The sequence below is a fragment of the Pithys albifrons genome, chromosome 6 (genome assembly GCF_047495875.1).
Source record: "Pithys albifrons albifrons isolate INPA30051 chromosome 6, PitAlb_v1, whole genome shotgun sequence".
NCBI classification, from domain to species: domain Eukaryota; kingdom Metazoa; phylum Chordata; class Aves; order Passeriformes; family Thamnophilidae; genus Pithys; species Pithys albifrons.
The window spans coordinates 1,980,055-1,993,587 of NC_092463.1; the positions used below are offsets into that span (position 1 = coordinate 1,980,055).

At 50.0% G+C, this 13,533-nt stretch overlaps 2 protein-coding genes across 2 annotated transcripts in view; both read right to left on the reverse strand.

Annotated features, from left to right (window-relative positions):
* Positions 1-1,102: 1,102 nt before the first annotated feature.
* On the reverse strand, positions 1,103-4,986 carry VCPKMT (valosin containing protein lysine methyltransferase). Its single transcript, XM_071559327.1, has 6 exons — positions 4,752-4,986; positions 4,509-4,619; positions 3,977-4,049; positions 2,925-3,044; positions 1,840-1,944; positions 1,103-1,534 (listed from the first exon to the last, which is right to left on the reverse strand). Exons 1-6 carry the CDS (start codon positions 4,961-4,963, stop codon positions 1,520-1,522), a joined length of 636 nt encoding a protein of 211 aa, XP_071415428.1. The 5' UTR covers positions 4,964-4,986; the 3' UTR covers positions 1,103-1,519.
* A 5,065-nt stretch (positions 4,987-10,051) lies between these two features.
* Positions 10,052-13,533, reverse strand: part of SOS2 (SOS Ras/Rho guanine nucleotide exchange factor 2) — a 43,397-nt gene continuing 39,915 nt past the window's right edge. The window contains exon 23 of the mRNA XM_071557180.1: positions 10,052-12,721. Within this exon, the coding sequence (XP_071413281.1) occupies positions 12,212-12,721 (510 nt within the window). The 3' untranslated portion in view covers positions 10,052-12,211. The remainder of the gene's footprint in view (positions 12,722-13,533) is intronic.

Below are 13,533 nucleotides of genomic sequence, written 5' to 3' on the forward strand. Positions count from 1 at the left end.
CTTTTTTCCTCCCCAGGCCCCTCCCTGCTGCCCTGGTTGGCAGCAGTTCCCTCCCCACGGAGCAGCGGCAGAAGCCGCTGGGTTTTCCATCCCCCTCGCTGGTGACAGGGAGGTGACGCAGGGGGTGGTGACAGGACCCAGCCCCCGGCCAATGAGGTCCCTGTCACCCAGGAACAGTCACAACCTGAGCGCTGCAGGCTTCAAGTTGAGGGCACGGAGCAGCAACCAGCGGGGAAGAGAAAGCACGACTTCCTCCCTTTTCTTCTAAGAGATGTGAGCCCTGTGCAAAGAGTGCTGAAATCACACACCCTGCAGATAAAACACAGTTACTCCATCAGCTCCAAACCCTTGGGAATGGCATCACCCTCAGCACGTGGCCCAAGCACCATCCCTTCGTGGCTGGGACAACATCCCCCTCACCACCAGGACTGGACACACTGGACAAAGCTTTTGGAACAAGAACAGTCACCCAAGAAACTACCTTGGGCTAAACACACCAGCAAATCCCTTCCTGCAGGCCCTGCAGGCCACTGGGTAATTAAGCAGCTGATGGTAACAAATAGCACGTGTCGTTTGACAAATTACATTCTCACCTTTGCTAACAGTCACTGCTGCACTCGGCAAGCCAGGACAGTGTTTCAGGATGTGTGGAGTTTGCAAGGAATGCTCTTACTGGAGAGGAAGGGAGCCTGAGCTCGGGGCAGGTGCAGAAAACACCTGGAAACCTGCAGAGCTCCTCCCAATCCACCAGTTTTTGTAGAAAACTCGCACCTCTGTCACAGCCCCATCTCCCACAGCTGCTCCCACCATAGAGAAGTGAGAATTCTTTTGAAGTGACACCTCAAAGCCATCACTGTGCTGAGAGGCAGCGTGGTGAGGAACAGCAAGAGCCACAATGATCCTGCCCACCAGAACAACACAAATGCCTCAAATGTGAATGCCTCGGATCTTTCCACTGGAAAAGTGCAGGGAAAAACCAGAAGGCACAACGATTTCACACAGGCACAGTGTGTCTGTGCAGGAACCACCACCATGACAGTTCCTGGGATGGGACTCCCAGGAGCTCTGCAATGCAGGAATGACACAGGATCAAAGAACAACCCACCACCCCTGCCCCATCTCCGGTGCAAAAGTTTTATTGACGGGCCCCCAGTTTTTGGTGCAGTGTCCTCAGATCTGCTGGGTGAGCACTTGGCACTGCTGCTCCAACAAGCAGCTGCCCAGCAGAGGTACCAGAACACGCATCCCAGTGTTTTCCAGGTGAAGTTCCCATTCCATTTCCTGCCTCCCTCGGCCCACAGGCACAGCCAGCCCACATCTGTCCTGCCGGAAGGCGCTGCTGGAGATCTCTGCTGCCGAGCCCACTCCTGGTGCCTCGTGCCAAGTCCACCAGCGAGAAGCTGTTTGGGGTAGATGAGTCACCAACCACACTGCAGACAGTCCCTCTGTGGTGTTATCCTTATCCCCTCTCCCTCTTCTCCAGAGCTCTGCCAAAGGACACATCCTGTGGTCAAGGGCCTCACGATGGAAAATTCTGTGAAGAGATTTTTGTAAAACATCAGTGGCACCAAACCCACATGTTTGTGTCAGCACAATATGCAAAGTGTTTTCTTCACCCTTCATCAGTTAACCCAAAAATGACCAAACCAGCCCCGGCAGGTGCTGAGCACGTCCAGAGCCTGGTGTTTGGGAGGGGGTGGAGCAGCAGTCACTGTGCTGGCTCCATTAACCATTCCATGTGGGAGGTGTCCCTGCCCATGGCAGGGGGTGGAAGGAGATGAGCTTTAAGGTCCCTTCCAACCCAACCCACTCTGGGATTCTGGGATTCCCTGGACCTACTGCCTGCTTCCTGTGGATGTTCATGATGTGGATGTCTTCACTGCGATATTCCTCGTCGTGCTTATCCAGGGGAATCTTTTCCAGCTCAAAGTCCATCTGAAGCAGCTGATTATCCAAGAACACACAGAATGATTTCACCAAGGCCCCTCCAACCACCCAAGCCATTTTCCCCAAGCAATGCAGCACATTTGCCCTTGTTTTAATTATTCCATCCCCAATTCAAAGCTACAGACACCTTGCAACACTTCAGAAAAATCTCTATAAGCTTGTGATAAAACATTCCTGGAGGGATTTAAAAGCCCTGTGGATGTGGCACTTGGGGACATGGGTCAGTGATGGGCTCAGCAGTGCTGGAGGAATGGTTGGACTTGATGATCTGAGGGCTTTTCAACCTTTGAAAATTCTGTGATTCCAAGATTTTGCTTTCCCCAGTCTCAAGTGCTGAGCCAAACCACAGCACCTGCCTCTGTCTGCCAACCTTCTCAACTGGAAGGGAGAGGGGGATAAACAAACAGGCTAAACCACTCCAGTATCAGCTCTGGGACACGCTCAGATTAACTGGGCTGAACTTGGCAAGCCAAGGAAGGAAATAAATCACAAAAGAGTAGAAATCAGCCAGAAGCACCAACACCTGTTGTGTTTATTGTGGGAGTGGCCCCTCAGCAGAGCTGAGCTCAGCCCTCCTCCCAGCCAGGGCCCCACAGAGTGAGAGGCACAGCTAATTATCAAACAGGTGCTGTTACTAACACAGATCACCCTGGAATTCTCACCATTCCCCTTTTTTATTATTATTATTACTACTACTACTACATGTAATGCTTTCCACCAGCCATCACAAGTGCAGAGTTCAATCTGCACTGACCATCACCCCACCACCTGGGAGGGATCCAGGTGTTCCCTGTGTTCCTTTCCTTTACCTGCACACAAGACACAGCTGGAATATTTAATGAAATCACCTGGTAGAGGGGGAAAATTTTTCCAAAAGCAGCTCTACCAACAGAGTGTTGAGCTCCTGACTGAAACTTGGTATTTCCCTCTGCTTTCAATGAAACAGCTTAAAGGAAAATGTGTTTAAAGACACTTACTTCAAAGTATTTTCTCTCAATTTCAGGGTTCTTCCCCATAGTCCTCTGCTCGTAGCAGCACAGGACACACGTGTCAGGGCCAGTCAGGTCCTTCAGTGTCTTCAGCAATGGCTCCAAAGACTGCCCAAAAGAGGTTAATTATTTCCCACTTGGATTTCAAGTTCATTTCCCTGGTATGATGCCCTGCAGCAAAAGTCTTCACCCAGGAGAGGAATTCCCAATTTTCCTTTGCAGGGAGTTATTTTTAGTACTTTAATTGGGACAAGAACATGGGGGCAAGCTGGAAGGAGAGGAGAAAGGGAGACTGCACAGGAGGAGAGTTTCACAGACTGACCAAGAAACTGAACTAGAATCAAAGCCAAACCCATCCCACACTGCTGAGCAGGCACTTCCTTGAGCACACAACAGTATTTCTTGACATGTTTCAAAAATGAGTCTCCTCAATTATTCTCTGAACATGGCTCAGATCCAGACCACTACTATGGAAACGGGACCAACACACAGGGAATCGTGGCTGGTAAATCCATTGGAAGGGCACTGGCACGTGGGGGGTTCTTCATGTCATTTCCCTTTCCCTGTAGCTTCTCTTGGCTCTCTGTGCACATCCTACAGAGCTCCAGCTGAGGACACAGAACAACTACAAAAACCAGTAAGCCAGAGCATGGTTTCTTCTCTTGCCTTCCCAGGGGAAGTGTGAGGAGAACCCAAACAGAGCAAAAATGTGGCACTTTTACATTTCATTTACCAATTATTTCAACAGTTCACAATGTTTTGCTTCACATTTCATTTCAATGGAAAAAAAAAAGGGAGGAGGAGGGAGGCACGAATATTAAATTTTGGGTTTTTTTCACATTAAAAAGTCTCTGTTTGAAACTCAAACGGCCCTGAAACTATAAAAAATGTCTTTTCCTGTCTTGTTCTACGTATTCCTTTAAATCACAGGGCCCAAGACAGACACTATTTATTGGACCACTTCTCACACTAAACACAGTGAACCCACATTCCCTTCCCAAGGAAGTTTTCTGTGGGGGTTTTGCAAAGTTCTCATTTACCTCCTCATAGTAAATGCAATCAGCCATGAGTATATAATCAGGGGGAGGCTGAAATTCTGTTACATCTTCACCCCTAAAAAGAAGAAAAAAACAACGAAAAGTGAAAAAAAGCTTCAGCAACAACACATACAACTAAAGGACTAAGTATAAAATTAGCTGTATTTTTGTACTAAGCACCACTTAAAACAGCAATGTTTTAAAGTACATTTAGCAATTTAACAAAGCCAGTGCAGAATTACAGAATCCCACAATAGTTTAGGTTAGAAGGAACATTAAAAATGACCTTGTTCCACCCCCTGCCATGGGCAGGGACACCTCCCACTGTCCCAGGTTGCTCCAAGCCCTGTCCAACCTGGCCTGGGACACTCCCAGGGATGGGGCAGGCACAGCTTCTCTAGGCACCTGTGCCAGGGCCTGCCCACCCTCCCAGCCAGGAATTCCTTCCCAATATCTCACCTAACCCTGCCCTCTTCCCATTTGAACCCAAAATCTCCGCTAACGCTGAACAGAGACATTAAAGGCTCATACAAACCATTTCAGTACCTTGGCTCGCAGTGACCCTGTGACCAGGTGCTTGTTGTTCTCTATGTTCACCCTCAGCAGCTCCTGCAGCTCCTCGAGGTCTGTGACCGTCACATTCGCTCTGTAACACAGACACGGGGTCAGGGAACGACACCAGGGCAGCGGAGCGCCGCCAGAACACAGGAAAGGGGGTTCAAAGGAATTTCAGGGCTCTGAGGGAGGGGACAGCGCGGTGCTGGCGGGCCCCCCTCACCCCAGCGTGGCTGCCATGATGCCCACAGCGCCCGTGCCCGCGCCCAGCTCCAGGACGTGGCGGCGGGCCAGGGGACAAGCGCCGGTCTCCAGGAACTTGGCGAGGACCAGCGCGGCGTCCCACACCACGGAGCCCACTCCGCCGGCCACCCGCTGCTCCAGGCGCAGCGCCGGCCCCGCACGCCGCTCCAGCTCCCGCACGAAACCCGCCATGGCCGCGGCTCTGCGGCGGCGCCGCCCCGCCCATCCCTGAGGGAGCAAATGGCGGCCCCGCCTGTCCTGAGGGGGCACATGGCGGCCACGCCCTGGGGAGGGACATGGCGGCCCCGCCCGTCCTGAAGGGGGGGACATGCCGGCCCCGCCCTGAGGGGGGAATGGCGGTCCCGCCCTGAGGTGGGGAAATGACGGCCCCGCCCAGCCCTGAGGGGGCAAATGGCGGCCCCGCCCTGAGGTGGGGACATGGCGGCCCCGCCCATCCCTGAGGGAGCAAATGGCGGTTCCGCCCTGAGGGGAGGGAATGGCGGCCCCACCCATCCCTGAGGGAGCAAATGGCGGCCCTGCCTCTCCTCAGGGAGGGAATGGCGGCCCCGCCCATCCCTGAGGGGAAACAAGGCGGCCCCGCCCTGAGGGAGGGAATGGCGGCCCCGCCCATCCCTGAGGGAGCAAATGGCGGCCCTGCCTCTCCTCAGGGAGGGAATGGCGGCCCCGCCCATACCTCAGGGGGGACATGGCGGCCCCGCCCATCCCTGAGGGAGCAAATGGCGGTTCCACCCTGAGGGGAGGGAATGGCGGCCCCGCCCATCCCTGAGGGAGCAAATGGCGGCCCCGCCCTGAGGGGAGGGAAATGGCGGCCCCGCCCATCCCTGAGGGGGAACAAGGCGGCCCCGCCCTGAGGGGAGGGAAATGGCGGCCTCGCCCGTCTCTGAGGGGGGCAAATGGCGGCCCCGCCCTGAGTGCCAATTAATAAAACTATGTAGGCAATAAACACTTTATTTGCTAAATTGTATTAATAGGCAAAAGTTTTGATGAGCGATGTTCATGTTTTGTAGGGCAGTCCCCACGTACCTCATGCTGATTAAAGCAATGCCGACCTTCTCAATTAACAAAGTGATTAGAGAGCTTATTTCCCATTTTTGGTGTCAGCTCAGTGGAGTCGGAGGCTTTTCCCACAGAAACCATTCCAGGGATCCCGACCCGTGTCCTGAGGCAGCTCCGACCCCTCACGGCAACCCCGCCCGGTCCCTCACAACGCACAGAAAGGGGTTGATAAACCCGCAAAAAGGGTTTGTAAATCCGCAAAAAAGGTTTAATAAACCTGCAAAAAGGGTTCAATAAACCTGTGAAAGGGGTTTAATAACCTGCGAAAAGGTTGTAATAAACCTGCAAAAAGGGTTTTAAACCCACAAAAAAAGGGTTCAATAAACCCGCAAAAAAGGTTTAATAAACCCACAAAAGGTTTTAAACCTGAAAAAAAGTGTTTAATAAACCTGCAAAAAAGGGTTTGACAAACCTGCAAAAAGGGGTCAATAAACCCGCAAAAGAGGTTTAATAAACCTGCAAAAAGGGTTTGATAAACCCGCAAAAGAGGTTTAATAAACCTGCAAAAAATGTTCGATAAACCTGCGAAAGGGGTTTAATAACCTGCAAAAAGGGTTAATAAACCTGCAAAAAGGTTGTAATAAACCCGCAAAAAGGGTTTATAAACCTGCAAAAAGAGTTCAACAAACCTGTGAAAAGGGTTTAATAAAACTGCAAAAAAGGTTTAATAAAGCCACAAAAAGAGTCTGATAAACCGGCAAAAAAGGGTTTAATAAACCTGCAGAAAGGGTTTTAAACCCACAAAAAAAGGGTTCAATAAACCCGCAAAAATGGTTTAATAAACACACAAAAAGAGTTTTAAACCTGCAAAAAAGTGTTTAATAAACCTGCAAAAAGGGGTTTAATAAAGGCACAAAAAGGGTTTGACAAACCTGCAAAAAGGGGTTAATAAACCCACAAAAAGAGTTCGATAAACCTGCAAAAAGGTTTTAATAAACCTGCAAAAAGGGATTAATAAACACACAAAAAAGGTTTAATAAACCTTCATAAAGGGTTTGATAAACCTGCAAAAAAGGGTTTAATAAATGCGCAAAAAGGGGTTAAACCTGCAAAAAGGGCTCAATAAACCCACAAAAAAGGTTTAATAAACCTGCAAAAAGGGTTTGTAAACCTGCAAAAAAGGGTTTAATAAAGGCACAAAAAGGGTTTGACAAACCTGCAAAAAGGGGTTAATAAACCCACAAAAAGGGTTCAATAAACCTGCAAAAAGGTTTTAATAAACCTGCAAAAAGGGTTTAATAAACACAGAAAAAAGTTTAATCAACCTTCTTTGATAAACCTGCAAAAAAGGGTTTAATAAAGGCACAAAAAGGGTTTGACAAACCTGCAAAAAGGGGTTGATAAACCCCCAAAAAGAGTTCGATAAACCCACGAGAAAGGTTTTAACAAACCTGCAAAAAGTGTTTAATAAACCCACACAAAGGTTTTAATAAACCTGCAGAAGAGTTTGATAAGCCCACAGAAAAGTTTTAATAAACCCACAGAAAGGTGTTAATGAAGCAGCAGAACACGATGCACTAATTGTGGGCTGACATTTTGCAGTGTGAAGGCTTTTGATTTTGTGCTTTTTTTTCCCTTGGATTTGTGGGAAGATTTTAAAACTTTTTTTATTTTTTTTAGGCTGAGGGGAGACCTCATGGCAGGTTCTTCGTGTCCCTTCTCTCTGTGAGCTGGGACAGACCCAGGGAGGGGCTGGAGCTGTGTCAGAGGAGCTTTAGGTTGGATCTCATGGAAGGTCCTTCCCCCAAGAGGGTGGTGGGCACTGACCAGGCTCCCCAGGGCAGTGGGCACAGCCCCGAGGCTGCCAGAGCTCCAGGAGGGTTTGGATGATCCTCTGTCAGTGGATCCTGGAGAATACACAGGGAAGAACATCCATGGACATGGAGATGAACTGGGGAACAGTTTATTCTGCTTTTCTCCACGGCTCTTCCAAGCTCCAGACCCACAGTGTGAGTCCTTCCCACCAGCCAAGGTCTCCCAGCACAGTCCCCAGCCAGGGCTGCTGGGCCAGAGGGGAGGCTGCAACTCTGCTGGGAGCTCTGGGGGGGTCACTGGGTCCAGCTGGAATGGAGAAGGAGGAAAAGGTCCTGGCTGTTCCCTCTGGGCTCTGGGAAACACAGGACACCATCCCGAGCTGCAGCTTCCCGTGGATCCAGCCCTGTGGGCAAGAACAACCTGCAGCTCTTGGCTGAGAACTCCTTGGAGGCACCAACTTCCTTCCCAAGGGCTGGGAGAGGCAGGAGTTGGTTGGAAGTTCCCTCAGTGAGTGCCCAGGGCAGTGGGCACAGCCCTGAGGCTGCCAGAGCTCCAGGAGGGTTTGGACAACGGGACAGGGACAGGGTGGGATTGTTGGGGTGTCTGTGCAGGGCCAGGGGTTGGATCAATGATCCCTGGGGGTCCTTCCCAGCTCAGGGAATTCTGATCCTGTAACACTCACTCCCAGCTCTGGGGAGGAGTTACTGCCTGTCCCCAAGGGGTTCTGAATGGCATAGTCAGACTTGTGGTGGAAAGTTTTACATCTGGGAAAAAAATCATAAAAGATGGTTCTGTTTGTCCCTCCTGGTTTTTGATCTGCTCAGCAGAGCCAGAGCACCCAGATTATTCCGGCTCCAGAGCAGATGAAAGTGCTGTAATTCAGGAACTCAAAACAGGATCACTGAAAACAACTACAGAGATGTTGCTGTTGCCATTAACTGCCTTCACATTCCATCTGTTTATCTGTGCTTTGCTGAAGGAGCTGCCCTTTTCCCACACCAGCCAACTTCAAACCCAAACTGAACGTTTTTCCTCTCCAACATTATTTTGTTGTTCTTCTTACCTGTCCCTCCAATTATGAAGTAACTGAAATGTTAATTTATTGCTCTTTTGGCATTCCTTGAACCACACTGGTGGGAATCTGACTGTGTTTGACCCCTTCCATAGCCATGTTATGATGTGTTTTCCTGTGGGATATTGAAAATGGTTCTGGCATAAGCATTTGTACAGGAAGGCATAAAGCTGATATCTGTATATTCTAAAATTTAGGGGAGAACTTTTTGCTCTTCAGTAACACACAAAGGTCTTAAAAAATTTCTTTTCTTTCTTTAGCAGTAGGTGCTGGCAAAGATTTCAGAAGTTAATGCAAAGAACCAGAGAGCCAATTTTGCTGTAACTCCCTAAAGGGAAGTTCTGGCCAGGTGGGGGTTGGTCTCTTCTCCCAGGCACTCAGCAATAGGACAAGGGGGCACGATGGGCTCAAGCTCTGCCAGGGGAAATTGAAGTTGGAGAGCAGGAAAAAATTCTTTGCAGAGAGAGTGCTCAGGAATTGGAATGGGCTGCCCAGAGAGGGGGTGGATTCACCATCCCTGGAGGTTTTTCAGCTGAGCTTGGCCGTGGCACTGAGTGCCATGATCTGGTAAAGGTACTGGAGTTGGCCCAAGGGTTGGACTTGATGATCTCAGAGGGCTTTTCCAACCCAATCCATTCTGTGGATGTGGCACTGAGTGAGAATCCACCACATCTTGATCCAACCCCACTGTGATCACCAGCCCAGGGCACAGAGTGCCCTGGGGTGGTGATCACAGTGGGGTTGGATCAAGGGTTGGACTTGATGATCTCAAAGGTCTTTTCCAACCCAATCCATTCTATGACTCTATGATTCTACTTGAGGCATCATCTGTTTCCTACCTGCACTCTCAGTTCATGCATCTCAAATTTGGGACTTCCTGAACCTTGTTTTTGCAAAATGAACAGGCTCTCCTATAAAAAGTGTGTTCTGCCCCTTACCTGGATGGATTCCATCCCTCTTCTTCCTCAGGAAAGGAACATAACGTGGATGGGCAGTTGGGGAGGGCTGTCCAAGAGACAGATGACAAAATACATCTTCCCAGAAGAAAATGGGGGGATCCTTGGGTGGTCCAGTGCAGGGCTGGGAGCTGGACTGGATGATCCTGGTGGGTCCCTTCGAACTCATGGTATTTCTAATTACATCCTTCCCCGGGCATGTCTCCACTCCTTTTCCAGAGGGAATGCCTGAGTGGGAGCAATATAAGCAGGATGATGAGAACCTGAAGTGTGACTGGGAAGCCTGGGATGGGCCCAGCTGCCAAAGACCAAAGGGCAGCCAAAGGTGAGTCCAGCAGCCTGGAAAATTGGGGCATTTTGTGTTGTCAAAAATGCACTTCCCAACCTTGTCCTTACAAGGAACACGCACTGCTCAAACTCTTAAAAATTAAGACTGGGGTGATTTATTAATCTTGTTAAGAACTCTGATACAAAGCACAGTAAAAGGCCACAGAGCAGTAAATAAAATGTGGCTTCTGAAGGCCACTTTATAAATGCTGCTACAGTACTACCAGTAAAACAGACTCGCTCTCACACCAGTTCAAACACGTCGTCCGACTGGCAAAGTTCCATTCACTTACCAGTTTAAAAAGTTTAATAAAGCTTTTAAGTGTTTGCTGGTTTAAATGCTACCAATTTCCAAAATGGATTCACGATTAAGTTAAGTGTAGATCTAAAGAGAAGTTATTATGTTTGGAAGGCAAGACTGTTCCTAAGCCAGAGGAAATGCTTCTGACCGGATACGATCGCAGGAGTAGCAACTGCATTATGGGCCTCAAAGTCAACTTCAATTTATACAGGTGATTAGAATATATGTAAATATACAATATAAACAATTGTACAGACACAGGCATAGCTTTGTTCTCCACAACAGTAGATAAACTTTTTAGCTTAAGACACCTTCGCCTACCAAAACAAAAAGGCACATCTGAATAGGATGTACTTGGGATCCTTCCCTATATCCCAGACGGGTACTCCTTGTTCATCCTTTCTCCAAATAACCAAGGCCAACTGAGGATTTTGGTATTTAGATTTCAACCTATTTTTTGTCTTCAGCAGCAAATCAATGGCAATTAAGACAAGGCATGAAAATATCCCAGAATAGGAGCTGTCAATCTGGAACCTCCAAGCTCAGCCAGAGGCTTCAAATCTGTGACACTTTGTACCCTTGAGTTGTTCATTGTCCCTCTGCTGGTTTAAAGGTCAACATCCAGGTGAATGCATGAGAAACAGGGTGATCAGGGAGCTTCTGTATCCAAATACACCATTGGTTAAAATGAAACTGTAATTCTGACTTCTCTCCTGCCTCATGTTGGGCACCAAAACATGTGCTGGTTTAAGTAAACCGGCAGGAGAAATGAACCCAACTCAAGAGAGATTGCAAGTCAGAGTTACAATTTACTTAAAAAGATTACATTAAATATGATACAGAGAAAAATTGGTTTTCACCCCTAAAACCCAGATGTGTGACGCAGCAATGTGGGGCACAAACACAATGGTGTTTGTTGGCCCCTGTGCTGAGCCCCACGTGGGCCCCCTGGGTACAAAGTAAAAGGCAAGGAAAACCTGTTGGTGAGGATGATGGTCACAGTGTGGTCCAGAGTGGCAGTCACAGTCCTGTTGAGGTTCTGCTCCTCCTCTGGATCTCACAGGTGGTCCCAGAAGCCCCCAGGCCCCAAGATTATCTATGCTCAGGTGCAGGTGGGAGCCCCCAGTGCCTCCCCCAGGGCAGGGAGTTCCACAATGGGGGATTTACTCTGCGAGTCATGGGATATTTTGGGAATCTTTGATGGTCTGGGCCGTTGCAACTGCCTGTTGTGCCAGTCCCTGCTGGCCCATGGGCAGACACAGCCCCTCAGGTGGGTGTGGAGGTGCTGATGCCCCCCCAGAGGGAGTTACCACCCCTGAGTCACGGGTGTGAGGACAAGAACACCCTCCTGTCTCACAGGGTTCTGTAACACCCACTCTGTGTCCTGAGGGGCCAGGTGTGCCCTGGGCAGCTGCTGCCAACGAGCCACTGGTCCCAGTCCATCAGAAGTGACACAGAGGGTGCAGAACACACAGTGTTGGTCACTCCCACACGGTGACAAACTGGTCCCATCCATTGTAACTGGGACAGTCCCACTGTTGGGTTTTTTAATTAAAAAAAGGCCACTAGTGCTCAAATTTGAAAAAAATTCCACAGACGCACCTTTTTTTTTGGCTCAGTGCAATTAAATGATGTCAGTTTAAAATTCATTTAGTGTAGTTTACAGTGCAAAAGGTCTATTTTTGTGTCCTGGCAGAACTGTCGGCACTGAGGGTGTGAACCAAGGCAATGCTGCTGCTCACCTGAGGGTAATGCTGCCCAGCCACACAGGCTGGGGTGTGTGTAATCTGAATTTTTCCAATTTAAACCTTTTTTTTTTGATCAGCAGCACTTTAAGAGCATAATTTGTGAAAATACTAAAATACAACTGCCTTTTTTTTTGAATAAATTAAAAAAAAAAAAGAGGAACTTTACAAATACTATTCCAGTGTCAATGACTACTATGGCAAAGGTCATTGAGGAGTTTCTGCATTCTCTAGCAAAGACAGTCTGTGCAAAGGAGGGTGGGAGAGCTCCCTTTTGTAAGTCTTTGGTGGCAGTTTCGGTAGCTGCGGGCTGGAGTTGTGCCGGGGCGGCACGGGGGGCACGGGCGGGTGCACCAGGCTGTTGTGGCTGGCGCTGGTGACGCAGCAGCGGCGCAGCACCCGCGGGGAGGGGGTGCTGGGGGGCGTGCCCGGCGAGCTGGGGCCCGTGCCCGCCTCCCGCAGCCGCTCGGGGTCCCGGGGCAGCCGGCCCAGCGGCGGCGCCTGCAGGCTCAGCGGGCAGTTGATGAAGTGCTCGGGCGGCCGCAGCGGCACCGGCGGCGGAGTGTCGGGCAGGGGGTCCCGGGGGGGCGGAGGGGGAGGGCTGTGCAGGGGCTGCTCCAGGGGCGCGGCGAGAGCAGGAGCACGAGGCTGGATCTTTGGAGGCGGCGGCTGCCGAGGCGGGATCGCTGGAGGGTCGTCGTCTGACTTCAGATTTCCCTGCAGCGTTACAGAGGAACAGGCACAGTGAGAAATGGAGATTGGGGAATCCTGGGGTGGTTTGGGTTGGGAAGGATCTTAAAGCTCATCCCATCCCACCCCTGCCATGATCCAGGATTTGGGCACACAGAGGTTTGGTCAGGCTGTGGCTCCCCCCTACATTTCCTTCGTCTGCTCCCAAAAACACGCTGGGAAAGGAGGGCCCAGATTGTTTGCCAGTTACTGCCAAGACATTTTGAGGTGCTTAAGGTACAATCAATCAATCAATCAATCAATAAACAAATAAACAAACAAACCCACAACAAACCAAAACCAAACAGTCTGGAATCACAGAATCCCAGAATGGTTTGGGTTGGAAGGGACATTGAAGCCCACCCGGTGCCACCCCTGCCATGGGCAGGGACACCTCCCACCAGCCCAGGCTGCTCCAAGCCCTGTCCAGCCTGGCCTGGGACACTCCCAGGGATGGGGCAGCCACAGCTTCTCTGGGCACCTGTGCCAGGGCCTGCCCACCCTCCCAGCCACCAATTCCTGCCCAATATCCCATCTATTCCTGCCCTCTGGCAGCTGAAGGCCATTCCCCCTTGTGCAGGTGTTTAGATAAAGAACCAATGTGACAGATGCAGAGTTTTCCTGACCTCTGCCAGTGGTGCAGAAATGGGACAGCCCATTGATCCAAACAGGACCACCATGTTCCTAAAATTCCTTGCAGAGTTTGGACATTGGGAGCATAAAACTTAGAAAGGGCAACTGGAGCTCTGCACCTCAAAGTGTTTTACAGTGAGAGAGTCTTGCTTGGCTCAGTGGTCAGA